Source organism: Hakea prostrata, unplaced genomic scaffold (assembly GCF_041222555.1).
Source record: "Hakea prostrata isolate BN-2017 unplaced genomic scaffold, UWA_Hpros_2 contig_18, whole genome shotgun sequence".
Lineage (NCBI taxonomy): Eukaryota > Viridiplantae > Streptophyta > Magnoliopsida > Proteales > Proteaceae > Hakea > Hakea prostrata.
The window spans coordinates 336206-358099 of NW_028291137.1; the positions used below are offsets into that span (position 1 = coordinate 336206).

Genomic DNA, 21894 nt, shown 5'->3' on the forward strand with positions numbered 1-21894 from the left:
AGTTTTTCATATCAATGAAAATTTACAGTGAAACAAACGGAGCAGAGCCATGTTCCCTATCTGAATCATAAGATTACTTGAATAATAGTTTACTCTATAAAATTGCTTCGTTACATTGATGGGGGTTGTCGTCACAGTTTCCCCTCCCTGTTTAAAAAAAAAAACCAAGTGAGAAATTATAGGTAGTAGATGAATGAGAAAGGCTTCTCTTGGCAAACACGATGGAATATTGCATTTTTGTTCTTCCTGGCTTCTCTTGCTGCTTTTCAATATGCTATGGTACGAAACCCTTGAATGACTCAGACCCTTAGTAGTGCTTTTAGTTTGAATATTCTCATGAGAAAACGCTGCTGATTGGGTTTGACCTTGTTGGGGTTTTACTCGCCCACCTCAGAATTCGTGTTGTTTGATCATGCGTTACTTTCATACGTCTTGGTTCATGTAGATCTCCCCAGACATAGCTAACCAATGTTTTCTTGTTGGTATCTCGTCTTTATTTGAATCTACACCCAGAAACCAGTCTGCGTAGAACGTCTCAGGTACTTTCTTCTGAGAACAAACAAACAATAAAAAAAAAACTGCATAGTCCTTCAGCTAATGATTGGCCTCTTGATCAGTATACAATGCTCGTTGCATGCTCACACATGGTCTCAGAAGCCGGAACTTGGGCAGTGAACTATCTGGGCACTTCGCATCGATGGGCAATTATGGACAGTCTCACTAAGGTTTGCCTAGGCTAGTTTATGCACATTTGACCAGTCCTATGACAAGGGGAGGGGGTGATAACTATTTATAGGACTTTGCACATGACCCCAAGAAGATTCAAGCTCTTGACCTTGCACTATGAGGCATTGTTCTTGGCATGGACTTTTGACTACGTGAATAAGTACCTTATCTGACTAATCAATTTGTGAACTTAATACCTTGCAAGACATTACCAAAGCCTTATCAAGTTTAACCAAATCTAGGCCCCACAAGAAAAATTGCAAATAAGAAGGATTCTCTTCAATCTCTTATAAAATAGATCCATCATATGAAATGGAGTATAAAATGTATGCACTAGTTCCCAGTGCCACCTGAATCAAAAGTACACAAACGGCTACAAAAAATACATAAATCAGGGCAAAGATATCACACCTCCCCGCTGATATCTCTATTATGTAGCCCTGAAAGAATTGGAAAACTCTGTTAAAATACAGGAATGGCAGTTACAACTCACCTTCTATCAGGGATTGATCCAGGCTTGATGTGTCAAAAGTTCTCTTTTACAGTGAGCAATAAGGCACAAGCTCTGAAAGTAAAACCCCATGTCTTCTTCCCATTGATCAATGGATCACTCTTTCTTGGACCCTCTTGAAGAACTTGATATTAACCCAAACTCGGCTACAGAGTAAAAACTGAAGTTTCGAGACTGGTGTGCATCTGAAAAAGATAACATTTAAACAAGCTCTAGCAAGCACACACACTCAATATGAGGAGTGTGAGGAAACATATCCACTGGATGCAATTCTTTTAGCCGGTAGCACCCCTCTAAATTTTTCTCCACCTGCACAGAATTTTAGTTGGGTCACATACCTAAAAGACAGATTACGTTCTGAGCAGGGAAAAAACACCCAAAATGACAAATTAATAGATTTTCAACATACCACACCATGACATAGGTAATCCAGGTCACGGGCACAGGTAGCAGGATTGCAAGAGACATAGATAATGCGTGGTGCTCGCAGCTTCAGTAGGAATTTAATCAACTTCATGTGCATACCTGGACGATTAGGATCTGCAGGAGAATTAAGTTTAAGAAAAGCCTATTATGAGGGGGAAAAACAATTCATCCAGTTCTATCCAGCCATTTTTTTTATTTTTATTGAGCTAACAATAAAAACTAAGGCTGGTTTTCATATAAAATGGGAATATACTAGTTTAGGTAAATTTCAAGAGACTTTTATAGTGGAAGTACTTAAGTCTAAATGCCAATGAATAATTGAATACCCCAGTCACATTAGAAAGTGTGGTAATCTAGATGTGAGAGGGAAATATCCATCTCAATTTGATGCTAGCTAGCGCCAGCACTAGATCAAGGGGTTTCCTAATTGGAGTGGGACTCCTCTTTAAACTCCTAACTGGAGTAGGAGTTTGCTTTAAAACTCCTATTTTAATTATGCTTTTTGTTTTCTTAACTTTTCTATTTTGGTTTCCTATTTTGTGCTGGACTAGTTTCCCAATCAGTCTAGGATTAATTTTTCTATTCCTACTTGTTTTTGTAATTTCTTCTACTTCAAGTGGAACATCTCTTTTGTTTTTTTTTTTGGAGCACAAGTGGAACATCTCAGATTGCAACTATAAATACCCGGTTACAAAAAAAAAACTATAAATACCCCATTGAGACCCATGAATAAATCACAATTTGAGCAATTCTCTCTCAAACATACAAAACTAGATAATAGGGATATGGCCAAAAAATAGCGCTCAATATTCAATATCTTCAATTTTCTTTTCAGATGCCCATACAGATCAAGAATATCCCAGTTTAATTCAAGAAATGTCCAACTATTTGAAACCACAATATTCCTTCTTGTACACCCCCAACCAAAAAATCCAAAACCATACCTACAAAAAATGAAGGTCCTATTCAATCTCTTTTCATTCATTTAGGGGGTCTATTCAATCTCTTCACCTTAAAGTGACTAGTATAATAATGCCTTTCCAGATGACATCACAAAAGAAAGCTAAATCACATAAATGAAAAAAAAAGATTACGGCTCATAAGGAAAAATACATCCAAAATAAGGGTACCTGAAATGACAATGTCAGGCTTAGGAAAAGCATCACCAAAACTTTGGTCAATTTTATTCAGATCCCCTTGGACAAATGTAGCATTATGAATACCATTCAGTTCAGCGTTTTGGCGAGCATCTGAGATTGCCTGAGCAACTACTTCATAGCCATAAACATGTTTGACTCTGATAAGAAGTAAATAAGAGGGTATGATTCATGGTTTACATACAGGTAGATTCTGTGCTTGGAGAGAGAGAGAGAGAGAGAGAGAGAGAGAGAGAGAGAGAGAGAGAGAGAGAGAGAGAGAGAGAGAGACCGTCTAGCAAGTGAAAGACCAATTGTGCCAGTTCCACAAAAGAGGTCCAGGACAATTTCTGAGTCATCCCCTCTTATACCAGCACAGTCGTCTATAAGCTTATAAAGAACCTCTGCCTGAAATAAGAATGCATATATGCATGTTTACAAACTTGAAACGGATACAGTTGGATTTTGACTAAATTGTTTTTTATATTACAAGCCACCAAACTTAACCAACAACTAGAGTAAGACTGGATCAATTTTATTAGTCCATGACATACCTGATGTGTATTTGTCTGGAAAAAGGAGTTGGCTGAAATTTGAAATGTTAGTCCTCTTAAAATTTCGGTGATGCTTGATTTCCCATAAAGAGTATATTCCTGCTCTCCAACAGACGTGTTGCCCACAGAGGAATTTACATTGTTTATGATGCTAACCTATACACATCAGTGAAATAAAATTTAGGGGAAATCCAATGACGGCTCAAAGACAACTCGACAACTTGAAAATTTTAACAGGAAGATTGCCAGATGATGGATATCTGATTCACCATTAAGGCAACCCATGTGAGTCATTTTTCAGAGTTGATCATAGTCATCACCATGCATAACATATCACAACTACGTAGAATAGTTTGTTGTATAAAAGCAGAATCCTTCAAATATTTTGTTAGAGTTGAGCATAGCTGACAAAATTAGAAAGTTGACAAAATCCTGCATCTCCCACTCCACCAAAACACCCCCCCCCCCCGGGAACCCAACAAAAGAAGAAGTTGGAAGAAGCATAAGCAATATTTACTAAATCTAGTTGTGTCAAAGTGCAATCCATAGTAAAACTGTAAAAGAACTTAAAACAAAGCCCTATGCTGATTAATTTGTCATTGCTAAATAGGGGATGTTATATGGTGGAAGATAAGGTGTCAAAAGAACAAGGCAAGGACACAGCAAAAAAAGATGGGTTAAACTAGTAAGGTCATAAATACCAGTGAATCAACAAAGATGTGGCACTAATACAGTGGAATGGAAGAAACAGGATTAGTGTAGCTCATCAAGTACAGACACAACAAGCAAACAGTGAGCTGTGAATGTTGTACTCTCCAATAAATTTAATATATGTCTATGTATGGATACCATGGTGATTTACGTAATCAAATTTCAAATTTTAAAAATTTATTGATGTCTATAAAAGAAAATTCACTATATTTGTCGAGTTGAACATTTCAAGAAATTTTGTTCGCTAGAGGACTAAACTGCTTATTTCACCAAAAAACTAGAAAGTCGAGAAAAATGTGTTTTGACATGAAAACTCTACAATCCAACAGCCAATGCTGCTCAACTTAGATGAAGATTATTTTGTATTCCGTTATTTCATTTAGTGAGATACACTGATTGCTGGACACCCAACAAGAAACTGATTACTGCATATGAAAACCCAAAAAGAACGCCATTAGGATTGATATTGAATGTATGTCCCAGAAGATTGGGAACCCAGTGGGAAAAATCCAGTTTAAATTAAAATAGAGGACAGCAGATACAAACCACTTCAGGGATAGCTGAGATCTTCTCAATGAGAGGCTTAAGTAGCTCTGGCTTGTAGGAAGAAGTCACAAAATTAACCATAAGCTCGTGTGAACCAGTCTTTGTATCTCTGAGACAGAGAAAATTCACCGTTAGGGTCAATAAAAAATTTCAAATGCAGAGCACAATATTCACTTCGGAAGCTTTAGTATTTGACAGAAATCAGCAATGACCATTGAAAATATTAGAAACTGGAAACCAACCAAAGGAGTAAAGAAGCATATATTCACAAGAAAGAGAAGAGAGATACAGAACTGAAAGAAAAGAATGAAATAAAAAGACAATGGGTTGAAGAAGACATCCCAGCTAACCACATCAAGGAAGGGCAATGGGACAGTTGAAAACAGGTAACTGTCCTGCTTCAACCCGACTTTGGGTAAGGTATGACTTTTACTGAGTAAGGGTTAGATGCATGGTACAAGAATTTGTCGACAGAAATACCTCCTTTCGGAATTCCAAGATGAGATGTCCTATGAGTTAATATATTGGTAATATCTAAGTGTTGAAAACATGGACTAAGGTTTCCTAATTAGAATAGGATTATGTTTCTTCATATGTCTAGAGTTTTATTTATATATTTCTTTTTCCTACTTAGTATAAGACTTAACTAGGTTGTAACTATAAATACCCTATTGGGGTCTTGTGAATACTTTAACTTTAGAGGAGCAATTCCTCGCATTACAACATGGTATTAGAGCAAGGTTTTGTTTACATCCTACAGAGGTGGTGTAGAAAGAAAAAAAAATTTGAAGTTACTATTCACTATCAGAGCAAGGTTTTGTTTTCATTCTACAGAGGTGCTGTAGAAATTTTTTTTGAAGTTGCTATTCATATGTTTGTTTTCTTTTCGGGTATCCTGGAAATATATATTGAGTGATTAAGTGCAAGTCTAATTTTGTCTAAGGAGTCTGGTATTTAAGCGGATCGGTTGTGTCCCTCCAGTCTTTCCTGATGTACTTTGATTCAACAATATACCAATTGGAGGTACCTGAGGAGATACTTTTCACATGAATTAGTGGGAGTAATTTTGAAAATATTTCAGGGACTTTTCGTAAATTTTGAAAAAAGTTCAGGGACTTTTTGAATAATTTCTCCTTGCAATGATGGATGATCCCATATCTCCTTTATCTGGTACATCTGAAGAGTCTCCCATGTCTTCCATTCATAAGGATCGTGAGTTTTCTCCGCTTCAAATAACCACTGTGAAACTTAATGAGACAAATTATCTTAGATGCTCTCATTCAGTTTTCCTCGCTATTGGTGCTCGTGGTCTTACTGGCCATCTTGATGGAGCTTCTACCAAACCTTTCACACCTGGTCTGGAACTTTCCAAGTGGTATAAAGATGAATGCTTGGTCATGGGTTTTCTCATCAACTCCATTAAATCTAGCATAGCAGAGAGTTATCTCCTCCTTCCTGATGCGGCAACTAATTGGAAAGTTACTAAAGATACATACTCCAGAGTTGGCAATGATGCACAGTGCTTTGAAATTAGACGAAAAAGCAATCAGTTACAGCAGAAGGACCTTCCTCTTTCTCAGTACTATGACACTCTTCGGGGATATTACCAGACTTTAGATTTCTATGGAAAGTTTACACCGAAGAATGCTGAAGATGCTATTGCCTATCAACAATGGGAAGATAAACAAAGAGTTTATAATTTTTTGGCAAGATTGAATATAGAATTTGATCAAATTTGCGCACAGATCTTTTCTAGAGAGCATTTCCCTTCTCTGGCTCAAGCCTATGCCATGGTAGATACCGAGAACAGTCGAAGGACAGCTATGGTACACACTCAAACATCTGATAGATCTGCATTGGTGGCTGGTTATGGCAATAATAAATCTAGTTCTGGTAATTTTCGCCCTCCAGTAAAGTGCGAGTATTATGGAAAAGAGCGTCATACAAAGGATAAGTGTTGAAAGTTGCATGGACGTCTAACAAATTCTTGTGGAGGAGGTAGAAATGGAATCAAGGGCAACAATCAAACATCTGCAAATCAAGCTAATTCTGACACCCTTAATACTCCAACACCTCTTTCCTCAGATGAGCTCCAACACCTTCGCCAATTGATGTCCAAACTTAACTCATCTTCTCCATTACCGACTTCTAGTACGAGTATAGCCTCTATCATTGATCCCTCTGTTGATCCACAAATCCCCACAGGTATTTTTGGGTGTCACAATGTCAATTTGACTTATCCCTCTTGGGTAATCGACTATGGGGCAACCGACCATATAACAGACTCATATACTTGTTTCATACTTATTCATCCGTCCCTATTGCTCAGGATGTTCGAACGGCTGATGAGTCTCTCTCCCCTACCTCTGGGAAAGGATCTATTATCTGTTCGCCTTCTCTTACCTTATCTAATGTCATGCATGTTCCTAAGTTTTTGGCTAATATTTTATCTATTAGTAGCCTTACTCATGATATAAACTGCAAAATAACTTTCTTTCCTTCTCATTGTGTGTTTCAGGACCTGGAAACAAAGCTTACGATTGGCAGTGGTAGACAGAAAGGGGGGCTCTACTTAATGGATGGGTCCCCATCAGCTCTTTCTACGGTCTCTAGTTCCACCTCCCCTGCACTTTTTACCTTATTACAGTAGCATAGTCGTCTTGGCCACGTTCCTTTACCTATTTTGTCCAAATTATTTCCTGATCTAATTAAACGGTGCAATTTAAATGATTTTTATTGTGAGGCATGTATTTTGGCCAAATAGACCAGGCATGTTTACCCTATTTCAAATAATCGTAGTAAAATTCCTTTTTCACTCATTCACTCTGATGTGTGGGGCCATTCTCGAACCGTGTCTGTATCTGGTCATAGATTTGTTATCTTTATTGACTGTTGTACTAGGACCATATAGGTTTACTTACTTCACCAAAAAGGTGACGTTTTCTCCAAAGTTTTCATAATATGATTAGGACTCAGTTTGAGGCGACAATCAACCTTCGTACGGATAACGGAACTAAGTACTTGGGTGGCGCATTCCCTTCCTACTTAGCAAACCATGGCATCATACACCAAACTAGTTGCATCAACACTCCAACTCAAAATGGGGTTGCCGAACGCAAGAATAGACATCTACTTGAGGTAGCACGTTCCCTCATGTTTTTTATGCATGTGCCTCTTCGGTTTTGGGGTGAAGCAATTCTTACTGCGGCATATCTAATTAACCGAATGCCTTCCCGAGTCTTAGACCAACGCTGTCCCCTTGAGGTTCTTATAGGTACAGTAGTCTTTACAGTCTCACCTAAGGTTTTTGGATGTGTTGCCTTTGTCCGGAACCACCATGTTCATGGAAAGTTAGATCCTCGTGGGTTAAAGTGCATTTTCTTGGGTTATCCTCTTACACAGAAGGGGTATAAGTGTTATCATCCTAGTTCTCGTCGTTTTTTCGTCTCTATGGATGTTATGTTCCAGGAACAAATTCCTTTTTTTTCCCCTACACCTCTTCAGGGGGAGAGTTTTAGTGAAGAGGTTCCAATGTTGATTCCTCATTTCGATATTTCTCTTAAGATTCCTACAGATGATCCTCCTTTGAAAGATGGAATGACCGGACAGGAACAGCTGGTGGATGATATACAGGGGGAGACTATACCTTTGAAAACCTATCAAAAAAAATAACAAGTGACCTCTTTTGAACCAGGCCAGTCAAAAGCTTTGGTTCCTGGCCTTGAACAATCCTTTCCTCCAGGTGAGTCTGTCTTTGACCCTTCTTCTAATCCTACTTTAGACTTACCAATTGCATTAAGAAAGCAGCTTCGAACTTGCACCAAACATCCTATTTCCAATTATGTTTCATATCAGTCTCTATCTCTAGAATTTCAAAGTTTTATTTCCTCTTTGTCCTCTACTTTTATTCCTAACACTTGGCAGGAGGCATTATCTCACTCAAACTGGAAAGAAGCTATGGATGAGGAAATGCAAGCTCTGGAAAAAAACAAAACGTGGGACTTGGTGACTTTGCCCATAGGAAAGCAGACTGTTGGGTGCAAATGGGTGTTTGTGATCAAGTACAAGGTAGATGGGACTGTTGAAAGGTACAAGGCAAGATTGGTGGTCAAAGGTTTCACTCAGACTTATGGCATTGACTACCAAGAGACATTTGCCCCTGTTGCCAAGATGAACACAGTTCGTACTATTATTTCATGTGCAATTAATAAAGGGTGGAGTTTACAACAATTAGATGTGAAGAATGCCTTTTTGCATGGAGAACTCCAAGAAGAGGTATATATGGATATACCACCTGGGTATTCTACTACAGAGACTTATAGGAAAGCGTGCAAGTTAAAGAGGGCTTTATATGGGCTAAAACAATCTCCAAGAGCATGGTTTGGAAGGTTCCATAAGGCAATGATATCTAATGGCTATAAAGCGAGCAATGCAGACCACACTTTGTTTATTAAAAGAGATGGTTGCCACACTACTATACTTTTAGTATATATGGATGATATTGTGATCACAGGCAGTAATGAGGATGAGATTTCAGCATTAAATACATTTTTGGGAACTAAATTTGAGATCAAAGGTATGGGAAAACTAAGATATTTCCTAGGTTTAGAGTTGACATATTCTACTAGCAGTGTATCTCTATCCCAAAGGAAGTATACATTGGATCTTCTTGAGGAAACTGGAATACTAGGATGTAAGCCTGCTGAGACTCCTATTGAGCCTAACCTACACTTGAAGGCAAAGGAAGGAGAACCAATTGACAAGATAAGGTATGAAAAATTAGTGGGAAAGTTGATTTACCTATGTCACACTAGACCTGACATCACATTTGCAGTTAGTCTTGTTAGCCAGTATATGCATGATCCCTATTCCTCACATTTGGATGCAGTATATCGGATCTTGAGATACTTGAAGACTACTCCAAGAAAAGGAATTTTAATTTCAGCTCATGGACATTTGAAGATTGAGGCATATACAGATGCAGATTGGGCAGGATGTCCAGATGATAGGAGGTCTACATCTGTGTATTTGTGTATATGTGGGAGGTAACCTTGTGGGAGGTAACCTTGTGACTTGGAGAAGCAAGAAACAGGCTGTAGTTGCACGGTCCAGTGCCGAGGCCGAGTTTAAGGCGATTGCTCAAGGCATTTGTGAGGTACTATGGCTTAAAAGGCTGCTTCAAGAGGTTGGGACAGATTTGGAGGTTCCTATACAGTTATTCTCAGATAGTAAGTCAGCAATTAGCATAGCTTATAACCCAGTACAGCATGATAGGACTAAGCATGTGGAGATTGACAGACATTTCATCAAAGAGAAGCTTGAGGCTGGGTTGATCCATATCACCTTTGTTACTTCAAATGAGCAACGGGCTGATGTACTCACAAAGAGCTTGAGCACGAAGATATTCAATTACATTATGAGTAAGTTAGGCATGATAAATATTTATGCTCAAACTTGAGGGGGAGTGTTGAAAACATGGACTGAGGTTTCCTAATTAGAATAGGATTATGTTTCCTCATATGTCTAGAGTTTTTTTCTATATTTCCTTTTCCTACTTAGTATAGGACTTAATTAGGTTGTAACTATAAATACCCTATTGGGGTCTTGTGAATACTTTAACTTTAGAGGAGCAATTCCTCACATTACAACACTAAGATATCTTGGTGAGATCTCAGTATATCTTGGAATTTTATTGTGATTTTATGCTTCCCACCCAAGCATGGCTTTGATTTTAACCAAAAAAAAGAGCAACAACTCAATCAGATCTCCGTCCAACTAGTTATTTCGGACCACTGTAGGCCTCCAAAACCAAGTTCAGACGGGGTACTTAAAATACCCTAGAGTTTCCACTCAGGCTATGATGTAACATTAGGAGACCAATAAACATCTATCAAGGTGGGTCAATTTGGCATTTGAGTATTTTACGAGGGTTTGGTATCATACTGTTGATACCTGTCCCAAACTCTCCTTGTTGACATACCCAACCACACCAATATTCTATTAAATGGAATCTCCTCAGAAGTCTCTTTCATTTATTGTAAAAAATAAAGTTTTCCATCTAAAATGGAAATCATAAGAGCAGCTAAAATTAACCACACAAACAGGAAATTTGGATGAAATTGCTCATTTTGCTAAAATAAAGAGGACCAAGAATGTTATAAAAGGACAAACGGCTTCAACTAGTTTTCATGATTGATGATTCCCAATTCACATTTTCCAGCTCATATTCTAAGGGAGTGATGAGCCAATATATTCATTATCTTTCAATATTAAGCCTTCTCTGATCCTAATAATGTTTCTCTTCCCTTAGTCCACCCTGATTGATGCAAACCCACCATGAAATAGGCTATCTACCCTAAAATAAGCCTAGGGCTGGTCATATAGGAATGTGCCTTTTCTTCCATTGTTTTACCTGTTAATGGGAATCCCCATTTGGTACAAATTATGAGAATCAAGCGAATTTAGTTATTTGAGTTAGTTCAACTTTGTCTTAGAGATCATGTGACCACTTCAAGTCAGATGACTTAATTAGAATTAGTTCGGTCCAGTTTAAGTTAATGACTTATGGGTCCTTTTTACCTTTATCTAGCATGCAATTAGGACCAATTTGAAGGCCGCACACATGAGACAGTTCCTACTCTTTCAAATCAGTATTTAATGTTCCTAAAAGTTAGTCAAGTCAGTCTTACAGTTAACTTAATGATAGGAGTTAATTATTCCTATTTCTAATTGAACTTTTAATTGCAATTGGCTGCTTAAGGCCATCCTATGTCTACCCCATTCATGGGATGAATAAAATAAGCTTGTTTGACTCTTTGCTGATTGCAATAGCTATTGAGCTGCTGCCTCCTCCATAACAGAAACTGGTTTGGTATGTCAGATCCAGACTGAATTTGATAAGTAACATGCAAGCATAAGCACCATGTGCGTCATATCCAAGCCGCTGAAGTTGGGACTAAAAATTATATCCAAGGCCTTCCTTCTTTTGACTGTGGAAACAGTGTTCTACAATTCTACTCCAACCAGAGTTACTGACATTAAAGAAGACCACCAGCTATGGGTCTAGTTGAAGGATCCACCTTTCTTTACTTCCCCCTTTCCTCTTTACCTTTTTGTTTTCTGTGTATACCTTTTTGTTTTCTGTGTATACCTATCCGTGGAATCCCATCCAGAGCCAATTCTCCAGCCCTAGCTTCATTAGATTTTTCCATCGGTCCCGCAAGGACTCCCTCTGAAGAACCACTATTTGGTACACCTTACAACTCCTTTCCCTCCATTACAACCCAAACTCCATCAAAGCTCTGACAACTCAAAACCCGCAACTAGAGGTTAGATACATCCTGTCCATCAGAACTTAGTAAGATTTTCAAGAGAATCACCCCTTTACAGCACCTTCCTTCAATCCACATCCCAAAAGCCCCTTGGAACCTCCATTGACTTTGTCTTCCTAATTCTTCTTAACTGACCAAAAGTTAAGGACTCTGATCCTAACCTGGATCGAATGCCCTTGCCAGGCCCCTCATCAGTATTAGCAAGTTACAGCCCCACCTGAAACCTACAAACCATGCGCCCCTTCTTCCCCCTTTGACATCTGAGATTCCTACAGAGTGCCGGTTTCACATTTTAAGGTCCTAACTTGGTCCTCAATTCAATTGAGGCTACATCACTGCTTGTTCCAAGCTAAAGAAAAACTTTTGCCAGTTTTGATGCCGCAGCACTACATGTCTGGGACTCTTGTGAAGGATAAGGGTCAATAAGTACCACAGCAGAAAACAATGCTTTAATTTGTACATGCCAGCTGATCTTGCACCTGCTCACACCATGTCATTGAGGGTTCAAAATGAAAAGATGAGGGAGTTGCCATCTAGAAACAAGAGGTACAACTGATTATTTGTCTTATTGACGGATACAAATGTGGCAGTATAAAGTCTGCATTGGAGAAACATGGCACAAGGGTCCTCAGGAGTTTGGCGGCAGCTAGCCTTAAAAGTCATAGATCAAGAACTTGCTGGATCTCAATATCATGTTTTTCGGGATTCCGAGATGAGATGAGATACGAGTTGATATCTCAGATATCTCCATAACACCTTGGCATCTTGATGAGATATTGGTAATTGAATGCTTTGGCTGAAACCTGGCTATGATTCAGCCAAAAGTTAAGTGCACCAACTCGGCGAGATCTTAGTCCAACTCAGTTTTTTGGCCGCCTGAGTTGGGCTTCAAGAATGAGAACTTAAACCCTGAATTTAGCATGAGGAACCGGACTTTCAATTCCTCCAGTCTGAATAGGGACAGAACAGAGTGCAGGTGACTGTATGTTTATGTGTCTACCCTCTAGAAACCTTCATATCCTCATCAAACATCTGTGGTTGGTTACTTCCCAAGTAGCTCAAGCAGATGGTACTATAGCTTTTCACATCATTCTACAGCTGAGATCCCAATTCAGTTATTTACCATCCAATGCCCCTGTTAAACCATAACACCTCACCCCCAGCCCACAGAGATCTATATCAAGCTTAAAATGTTCAGAAGCAAAGCAATTACAATTATTAAGTAATCATATCAATGTTTACCTGCCAGTTCTAAGCATTAAATGCTTAAGAAATCCTATATGAGTGCGAACATCATATGGAGAAAGGCCCAACTGTGGATCTCTCCAACAGTTTTGCATAACTGCCAGAACCTATAACAAGGAATGCAATTCAAATCAGGAACCAAAACAAATGTATATAATTGATTTATGGGAGGGAGGGAAAGTTCACAGGAAAGAGGCGTAAGAATCCAACAATTCAGCAAAAGAAACTATCATATCCATCATAACAACAACAAACTATTCAAACCATATGTTGGATGTAAGTAGAAAATACTTACAAATATTGAGACCAGTAGTAAAAGCAATTATACGAGAACAGGATACCATGTTCTCCTCAAAAGTAACAGCCCAGATGAGAAGATAAAGAAAGAATTATTACCATATATTGACTAAAATGCTTGCCATGGTTAAAGATCTTGCTATCGAGCGAGATCTTGCCCCTTCCAAAAACCGAGATCTCGGTCAAGATATGGTCTTTTATTGGGGCCAACTCGATGGCCCATATCAGTGGGTCTACCCTAAGTGTGAAATCGAAATACTGCAGAACTGGGGAATGCAAGGTTATACAACATGTAATATAGAACTTTTAAAGCATATAAATGAAAAGCAAGTGTATCAAACACATCCAATAACTTAAATGTCATCAAAATTCGATCCATATAAGTATCACAATCTCGACTCTCGAGAATAAAATGATTGATCTTCCTTTGGTGTTGTAGATGTACTAAGAGTAGTTGCAAGTGAAATCCAACCAAGATCCACAAGAAAAGGGGCAAAAATTGAAAGTTCCAGCGAGATCTCGAAAGAGACGTGGGAATGTCGCCCTTGATCTTGTCTCGCTTTCTTAAAAAAGCAAGATATCTCACAAGATCTCAAACCATGATGCTTGCTCATGAACTAATTTGCTCATGTTGGAAGCAAACAATGAAACCCAAGTTTTAGGGTTTTTTGCACTTGATTATTTTACCCTAAAATTAGGGTTGCTCCAGGATACTCTCCTTATGAACCAGCAATAAGGACTAACAATTGCAGTTGAGAATTATGCGGGAAGGATCAGGTAACAGTTAAGGTTTTAACAATCACCAAGATGGGATAGATTTTAGGTTGGCTAGGTTTTGGGAGAAGACATGGACAGAGCCCGATTAACAAAACCAAGATGGGTTGCAATAAATTAGGCAAGAGTTAGGGTAAATTAGGGTTTTAACAGAACCCAAGATGGGATGGTTTATATGGTAATAGAGTATCCAAACTCACCCTAGGAAGGATGAGGTGGGGAAACGAAGCATGCGGTTGGTCTAGGGAGGGGTTAGGGATGAATTGATCAAGGTATGGGCTGCTTTGGTTGATCTTGAATGGATCTTGGAATCTTTCCCCTTCTTTCTTCTCCTTCCTTCCTTTCTTTTCTTTTCTTTTCTTTTTTTTTTTTTTTTTTTTTTTTTTTTTTTTTTTGAATTTGAGTTGAAGAGGACTGTCACCAAGCTTGAGAAGGAAGAACAACAAAGCTGCAATTGCAGAACATTCACTAAAACTCTCAACCCAAGTCATGGGCTAGCTTCCCAAGACTCCGGGGCATTCGAATTTTCTTAATTTTCAACTGAATTCTTTACAAGGAGGTGGGGGCTTAAATAGCCTTACACTTGGAGGGAAAAGACTTGGACTCAATCAAGAAACTAAATTGGACTCCACTAGGGAATCCTTTATAAATTTAAATCCCCTTTACAACTCAAAAAATAAATAACCACTAAAAATGAATTTTCCAAAAAGCAACTTGCAAAATTAATAACTAATTATTCAGAATGAATCTTACTTTAAAATTGATTCCAACTAGAACTCCATCTCGACTAGGAGTTTAATAATAATAATAATAAAATAAAATAAACAAATAAAAAAAAAAGTAGATATGGACTCTGAAGAATATTTGAAAATTTACTGGACCCATTCTGATGTAGGAGAAACCCTAGAAACTAAGGAACCTACAAAGTGGGCTACTAGACTCTTAGAATTAGACACCTATTCTTGACAAATAGTAAAGAAATGAATTTTGCAGCACTTGAATTCTGATTAATCATGCATGTAAGATAGCTAAAGTAGAGAAATAAACACAATAAGTCTTACTAGTAAGCACAACTAAACAAGAATCAATAGGGAAACACGGGGATGGGGATCTTGGAACCATAACACTAAATTGAATGCAAGGGTATTAAGAAACTTAAAGAAAATAAAGCTATCCTAATCAATATCTGATTTCTAAGAAGGAATTCAACAATTAGCTATGTAAAGGGAGTCTTAGGAAGTTTTTGTTCAAAACAAAACTACTGCCAAAGAATAAATGAGAAATATTTAGGGAGAGATAATGTTACCTGCTGATCCTGGCTGGAGAGAGGGGGAAGAGCTAGTCCGCCAGGAGAGAGAGAGAGAGAGCAGCGTGAGCTTCTTTTCTAATTCTTTTCTTTATTCATTGATTGCCAAAAACGAATTCCATACAAGATTTAAATAAAAAAATTGATCTCTCCCAACCCTACCTGTTTAATTCCCAAAATAACCCCAACTTAAGTTGTAAATATAACCCAAACACAAAATAATTCAAAATTGGGCCCAAATAGACTCTAGGCCCAGCCTATAAAGACTCAAACATGAAATTAAAATATTTCAATAATAAACTACTACCCAACCCACTAAGACTAAGGAAAATACCATGACAAACTGCCTAGGAGCAGTGTTTCTCATCGAACCATAGGATCCTAGCAATCTGATAACCTCCGAACTCATCATCCATCCACATAAATGATGTCGTGGGATGATCTCTACGTTGGCATCGCTGGTAAACTTGGAATTGCTCACTGATGTCCTCATCAACTCTCCCCGACTTTGAAGAATTCACCTCCGGTGAATAAAGGCTCTAGTAGTACTCTAGCATGTCTGGGTCAAGTCGTTGTAGCTCCGCCATCATGATCCAAGTGTTGTTGATCTCAGGATGTCCCCGCCACTTAACAAGGAATTCTCTGTGACCTCCCTCTTTTGTAGTTGTAACTCTCTCATCAAGGATCTCTTCAACTGTCTCAACTCTGTTGTGAAATTTAGGCATAGGTGGTACTGAAGTAGTAGGGAGTGAAGGGGTCTTACCAGCAGGGTCATCAAAAACAAAGGGAAGGGTGTCAAGGTCATCTGGATAAAAAGATGCAGTAGTAGGAGTGCCATGGAAGGGGACAAGGTCCTCTACATTGAAAATATTGTTGATCCCCATGTTAATTGGTAGATTAAGAACATAGGCATTAGCTCCTATTTTCTTCAGAATCTCGAATGGTCCTGCACTATGAGCATGTAGCTTGCTCACTTTACCTTTAGTGAAACGTTGCGGTCTGATCCTAACCATCACCATATCTCCTTCTTGAAACTCTTGCAGTCGTCGATGCACATCAGCTTTGGACTTATATTGATCATTACTCAGTGCTATTTGTTGTCTTATACTTGCATGTAAATCGGATATGTCTTTGCGCAAAAGACTCGGCTGATGGGGAAGTCCCAAAGCTGGACATAGCTGGAATAAGGTCTATAGGAGCCTTGGGCTGGTATCCTAGACAAACCTCAAAAGGTGACAAACTAGTGGTTCAATTCTTAGAGCTATTATAGGCAAACTCGGCTTGGGTAAGGACCTAATCCCAACTGGTAAGGTACTCTCTTATAAGACAACGCAACAAGTTCCCCTAGACTTCTATTAACAAATTTGTCTGATATGTGATGTGTATCTGGATTACTTTGCGAGGCAACTAGAGCATAAACAACTTCTGATTCTTTACACTCAACTTCAAATTCTTGCTGATTTAGTATGCCAAGTGTTTTAGAGCAAGTTTGTTCGATGTTACTATCTTTATGCTCCACAACCTTAAACTCTTTTGGGGCGCTAGGGGTCAATCGAATCTTTTTCCCTTTATATTCAAAGATACAAATATTAGATTTCCCATACGTAGTGACATCCCCTATTATATAACCATGGTCTCCCTAGAATGATGTGAGCAACATCCATCTCTAGGACATCACACCACACTCTATCCTCATAACTAGCAAAATGTAGGGGAACTAAACACCTAAGGGTTACAGGGATAGTAGACTGATCGACCCAAGCAACCTTGTACGGTTTGGGGTGAGCCTCTGGTTTGAGCCCCATTCTGGAAACAACACTTTGAGCAACTACATTCATATAGCTACCACTATCTATGGCGACTCAACAGTTCTTACCTTAATGGCTAGTGTAGGTAATAAAAATATTAGTCCATCGCCAATCATCAGTATCTTTGGGTTGTGATACCATACAACGCACAACTCCAAGCTTAAACCCATATACCATATCGAGATCCTCATCAGATATGTCCTCATTTGGTCTATGGTCTTCATACTCAGGCTCTTGATCATCATCCTGATCTAAATCCACATGGTCTTGCCCTCCAACATAAAGGTTTTTGTTGGGGCATTCCCTAGCAACATGCCCAAATCCTTGGCATTTGAAACAATGGAGCTGGCCAGCTTTCATGGGGAGAGTTCCCAAAATGCCTTTACCCTTGTTATCTTTTGGGTGTTGTGGATTAACAGGCGGTCTTTGGAAATTGGTAGTGTTAGGGGTAGACCTTCGGAAACTAGATTCTCCGGACTGAAAGCTATTCTTTTGAGGAAAAGTCTTCATGGACGTCTCAAGTTCTAAAGCAATCCTAAAGGCTCGAAGGACATCTCGCACTAAGTGGGGTGCAAGTCGTGACCGGATATCTGAGTTAAGTTCAATAATAAACTTAGAAAGTGTTTGTTCAACATCCTCACGAGTACGGCTTCTAATCTTAAGTTCATTGAATTTGGCCATGTACTCAGTCATAGTTAATTTCCCTTACTTTAGGATGTTCATTTCATTCAACAAGTTCAGCCTATAAGTGATAGGTAAGAATTCCCTTTTAAGCCTTTTTTGCATCTCAACCCAAGTGATCACTGGCTCAAGTCCTAGATTGTTCTATTGGTACTCTAATTCTGTCCAAAAATCTTGGGGGCGCCCCCGGTCAAGTTAATCTTAGCAAACCTAAAGCGAACCTCTTCCGACATATTATAAAAATCAAAGTACTGCATCCATTTGTCTAATCCAATCTAGTAAGACATTCGCATCTATTTGGCCATCATAAGGATGGGGCCTCGACCGGCCCCCCCTTGACTATCCTCCATAGAACCCTCATCGAACCCCCTATCATGGGTGTCAAGAGCATTGTCATGCTCATAGGTTGCATGATGCATAAGACCACGATGTCCATGCGCTCCACGACCTCTACCTCTACCTCGTCCATTACCTTGGAAATTATCCCCAATTCTATCAAGATCCTCGAAGCAGTGGTCAAAGTTTTGGAGGTCCACTTGGTAGTTTTCATTCCTAAGTCTAGTGGCTTGAGCATTATGTCCTTGTTGCCCTTGTTGTCCCTCTATGGTTGTAAGTCATGTTGCAAGGGTCCGAACATTACATTCTATGGCCTGAATGGTGGTGGCTTGGGCTGCCTGGGCTGCCCTTTGATAACCTCCGAGCTCATCATCCATCCACATAGATGTTGTCATGGGATGATCTCTACATCGGCGTCGCCGGTAAACTCGGAACTACTCACTAATGTCCTCATCACATTCTGTGTCCAAAAGAAGTGGGAAAAGACCAACCTACCCATTGTAAGGTTTGGCCAGTGCACTTGGTGGACCAGTGGGCTGGTTCTTGGGCCAAATTTTCAGGTTTGAGAAGGGGAGTAGGCCTACTCATATCAGCAAGATTGGTAATTTGGTACAAGTCCTAAAAAGGGGGTTTCAGTTTTCAAGAGGGACATAATTGAGCACTTTTCTACCACATAAGCCCCACTTTTCTGTAGGACATGGACAACCATGCTAATTGGAGGAAGAATGATTCGAGTAAGGTTTATACTGTTGGAGATTACCACTAGGTTTATAATTTTTGAGATTTCCACTTGGTGATTAAGCAATGTTTTGAGGATTTGGATATTTTCGCTAAAATAATGAAAAAAAAAAAAACATCTTTTTTACAACAAGAATGAATCATTTCGGGATGCTTAATCAAAAGTAGAGTTGGTTGTGCAGAATTCTACATAAGCCCTTCGTGATAGATTTTTTAATAATGACTTCCAAAGTGTTTAGCCTGCTCTCTGCTTTGATGCTGAATTCAAGCTTGAATGAGTGACATGACATTTTCAGAAACTCCCAGTGTGACTCATATAGACCTACAACTGTGACCTCTTATAGCCTGTACATCTCTACCTTCCTCTCCTTTATAAATATGTTTGTTCTTACTCCAACTCTTGCACAATGACTCTCTTCTTTACACATGGACACACACACAAAAGGAAGGAAAAGGGGGGGGGGGGGAGAACAAAAAAAAAAAACAGACATTTTAAGGAGCATGTAGTTTATGCAGTAACACCCACTAATTCAAGTCCTTTTTCCAATACCACCCCACAGTTTAGATATTTACTTCTTACCATTCAATCATGGAATGTTATCATAAATTTAGATCTTGAGGAATATAAGAGATTCAAAAAAGCTTCGATTATTGGCTTTACAGTGGATGAAAACTTTGGAAAGTGAAAAATCTCAAACAAAGTCATCTTATGAAAAAGAATTATTTTTATTTGCAGACCTTTTTCCACCCCACATTCAACACCGTACTTGCATGCACAATCTCACAACCTCCATCAAACATTTAGTTAAATGCCTGATGATGGAGCGCACATTCATTGCACTTTCTTTTACTGAGATCAAAAGAGCAGGGATTGCAGTATAGAAAGGCCCCCCCCCCCCCCCTTCCAAAAACCCCCCAAAAATAACCCAAAAAAACATGGCCTTGTAGATCTAACACCAACCATTTGCATAATCTGTTTAAAAATCTATGGTTGAAAAGGAGAAATTGCATACCATATTGGCTGCCTCACTTTGTAGGAGGCACTTATCAACATTGAGGACCTTATCAAAAAACCCTGGGGCATGAAGCCCCAAAGAAAAATTATCTCCACCCCCTTGCTCCTCCTTCATTGCATCCCTAGGTAGCCACCTTTGTGTACTAAATGAAAATTCCATCTGCAAAACTATTTAAATATGAGTTAAAACTATTCCATTACTATAGACACGAGAGAGAAACCAAATTAAGCAAGCATATATCCGTGGACAGAGTTCAGGGAGTATGTGTTGTATTTAAGGTCATATAGATCTACAGCAAACACTTGCAGGTTGTGTCATTGCGACTAATATAGTTCACAGACCGAATGCAGTGCAACTAATAATAAATGCCTGTGCTACTTACAGACCGAATTCAGTGAAACTCCAAACATTACAAACAGAGCAAACAGGCCAAAAAGTTTTAAACTGCTAACCTTGTTTCGGTAATGAAATTGAATGTCGCACGGGACAATGGGCTTCATGGCCATAACAAAATCTGGGTCATCTTTAGAAAATCTGCCAACATGAATCATCAACTCATGGACTTGTTGTTCCTTGGCTCTGAGCTGCGCCTCGTACAACAGGTTCTGCGTTTTACAACCGCCGCAATGCGAGGCGTATTCACAAGGGGCATCCACTAGATCCCAGGGTGGAGAAATTGTCTGTATCTTCTGTACCTGTGCGTATTCATTCATTACTGATTCATTATTCAGTGAACTCAACAGTGAACCGTGAGGAAAATAGTCCCAATTTAAACTGAAAGCGTAAACTATGTAATTATCTACCTCGCCATAGCTGCCCTTCTTGCGAGTGACACGGCCAAGAAATCGTTCGCCAGGGAGAGCCCGATCACACATGAGGACGAAATCAGTGTCAGCTACCTTGCAGACTCCCTTGGCTTTGAAGGCTAGGGTTTCGCAAACCAACTCCAATGTCTGGCCTTTCTTAGGGAAGAACGACTGAGACCGACATGGTGTAGCTGTGCTAGTACTAGTAGTGGTAGCTGCAGTAGACTCATGGGCTTCTGAGTCATCAAAAGGAGGAGGATATGGGGATGCTGAAGAGCAAGAAGCAGCAGCAGTTGAAGAGGAACGGTAACGGACCTTCTGAAGCCATGGCCGCGAGTTTAGGCGACGGAAGCCGCAGCAGTTTACGGTTGCCATTCATTCCCTGCTGATTTTTCCCGTTACGGGAAAGTGACTGCGGAGGAGACGTTGGGGTGGGATTTGGGAAGCGGGCAAACGCTCTTGATCCCCTTTCTTTTTTGAGTTTTTTTCATTTTGCCCACTTGCTTTTGACTAAAATCTTGTTTGCCCACTATAAAAGATCAATATTTCAATCTGCCCAAGCTAACGTTAGCTTTTTTAACATTGACCGTTAAATTTCCATGTGTTAAAAGACATAAATACCCCTTTATTCATGCGAATGATTCAAATGTCCTTCTAAGTGTGTATCTATCTAATTTTATTTTATTTTTTTTGGTAACCAGTGTGTATCTAATCCTAGGGGATGAAAAGATTCTCCCTTCACCATCTTCTTCTTACACCTCGACGAAAATTGCCCCAGCGATCACCACCCATCTCTGTTAGCTACCGCCACCTTGCCTGTTACAAATCATCTCAAATTGTTTCTATTTCTATTGTTGAGATTTAGGGAGAAGGATGAAATGCTCTCCTTTACCCATTTCAACCATGACTTCTCTTTATCATCATTGTCTTCATTTTTCCTTTATGG

At 39.2% G+C, this 21894-nt stretch overlaps 1 protein-coding gene across 1 annotated transcript; it reads right to left on the reverse strand.

Moving 5' to 3' along the window:
• Positions 1-952: 952 nt before the first annotated feature.
• LOC148999286 (uncharacterized) lies at positions 953-21438 on the reverse strand. Its single transcript, XM_089141304.1, has 10 exons — positions 20946-21438; positions 20595-20837; positions 20140-20301; positions 13184-13293; positions 4611-4719; positions 3354-3509; positions 3092-3207; positions 2794-2960; positions 1647-1777; positions 953-1546 (listed from the first exon to the last, which is right to left on the reverse strand). Exons 1-10 carry the CDS (start codon positions 21321-21323, stop codon positions 1439-1441), a joined length of 1680 nt encoding a protein of 559 aa, XP_088997430.1. The 5' UTR covers positions 21324-21438; the 3' UTR covers positions 953-1438.
• Between the last annotated feature and the right edge of the window lie 456 nt (positions 21439-21894).

Coding starts and splice junctions, on each gene's coding strand:
- LOC148999286 (XM_089141304.1), bottom strand. CDS start 21,323: ATGGCAACCGTAAACTGCTGCGGCTTCCGTCGCCTAAACTCGCGGCCA. Junction 20,302..20,594: donor AATTTCATTACCGAAACAAG/GTTAGCAGTTTA, acceptor ATAGTTTTGCAG/ATGGAATTTTCATTTAGTAC. Junction 4,720..13,183: donor TTAATGCTTAGAACTGGCAG/GTAAACATTGAT, acceptor TCTCTGTCTCAG/AGATACAAAGACTGGTTCAC.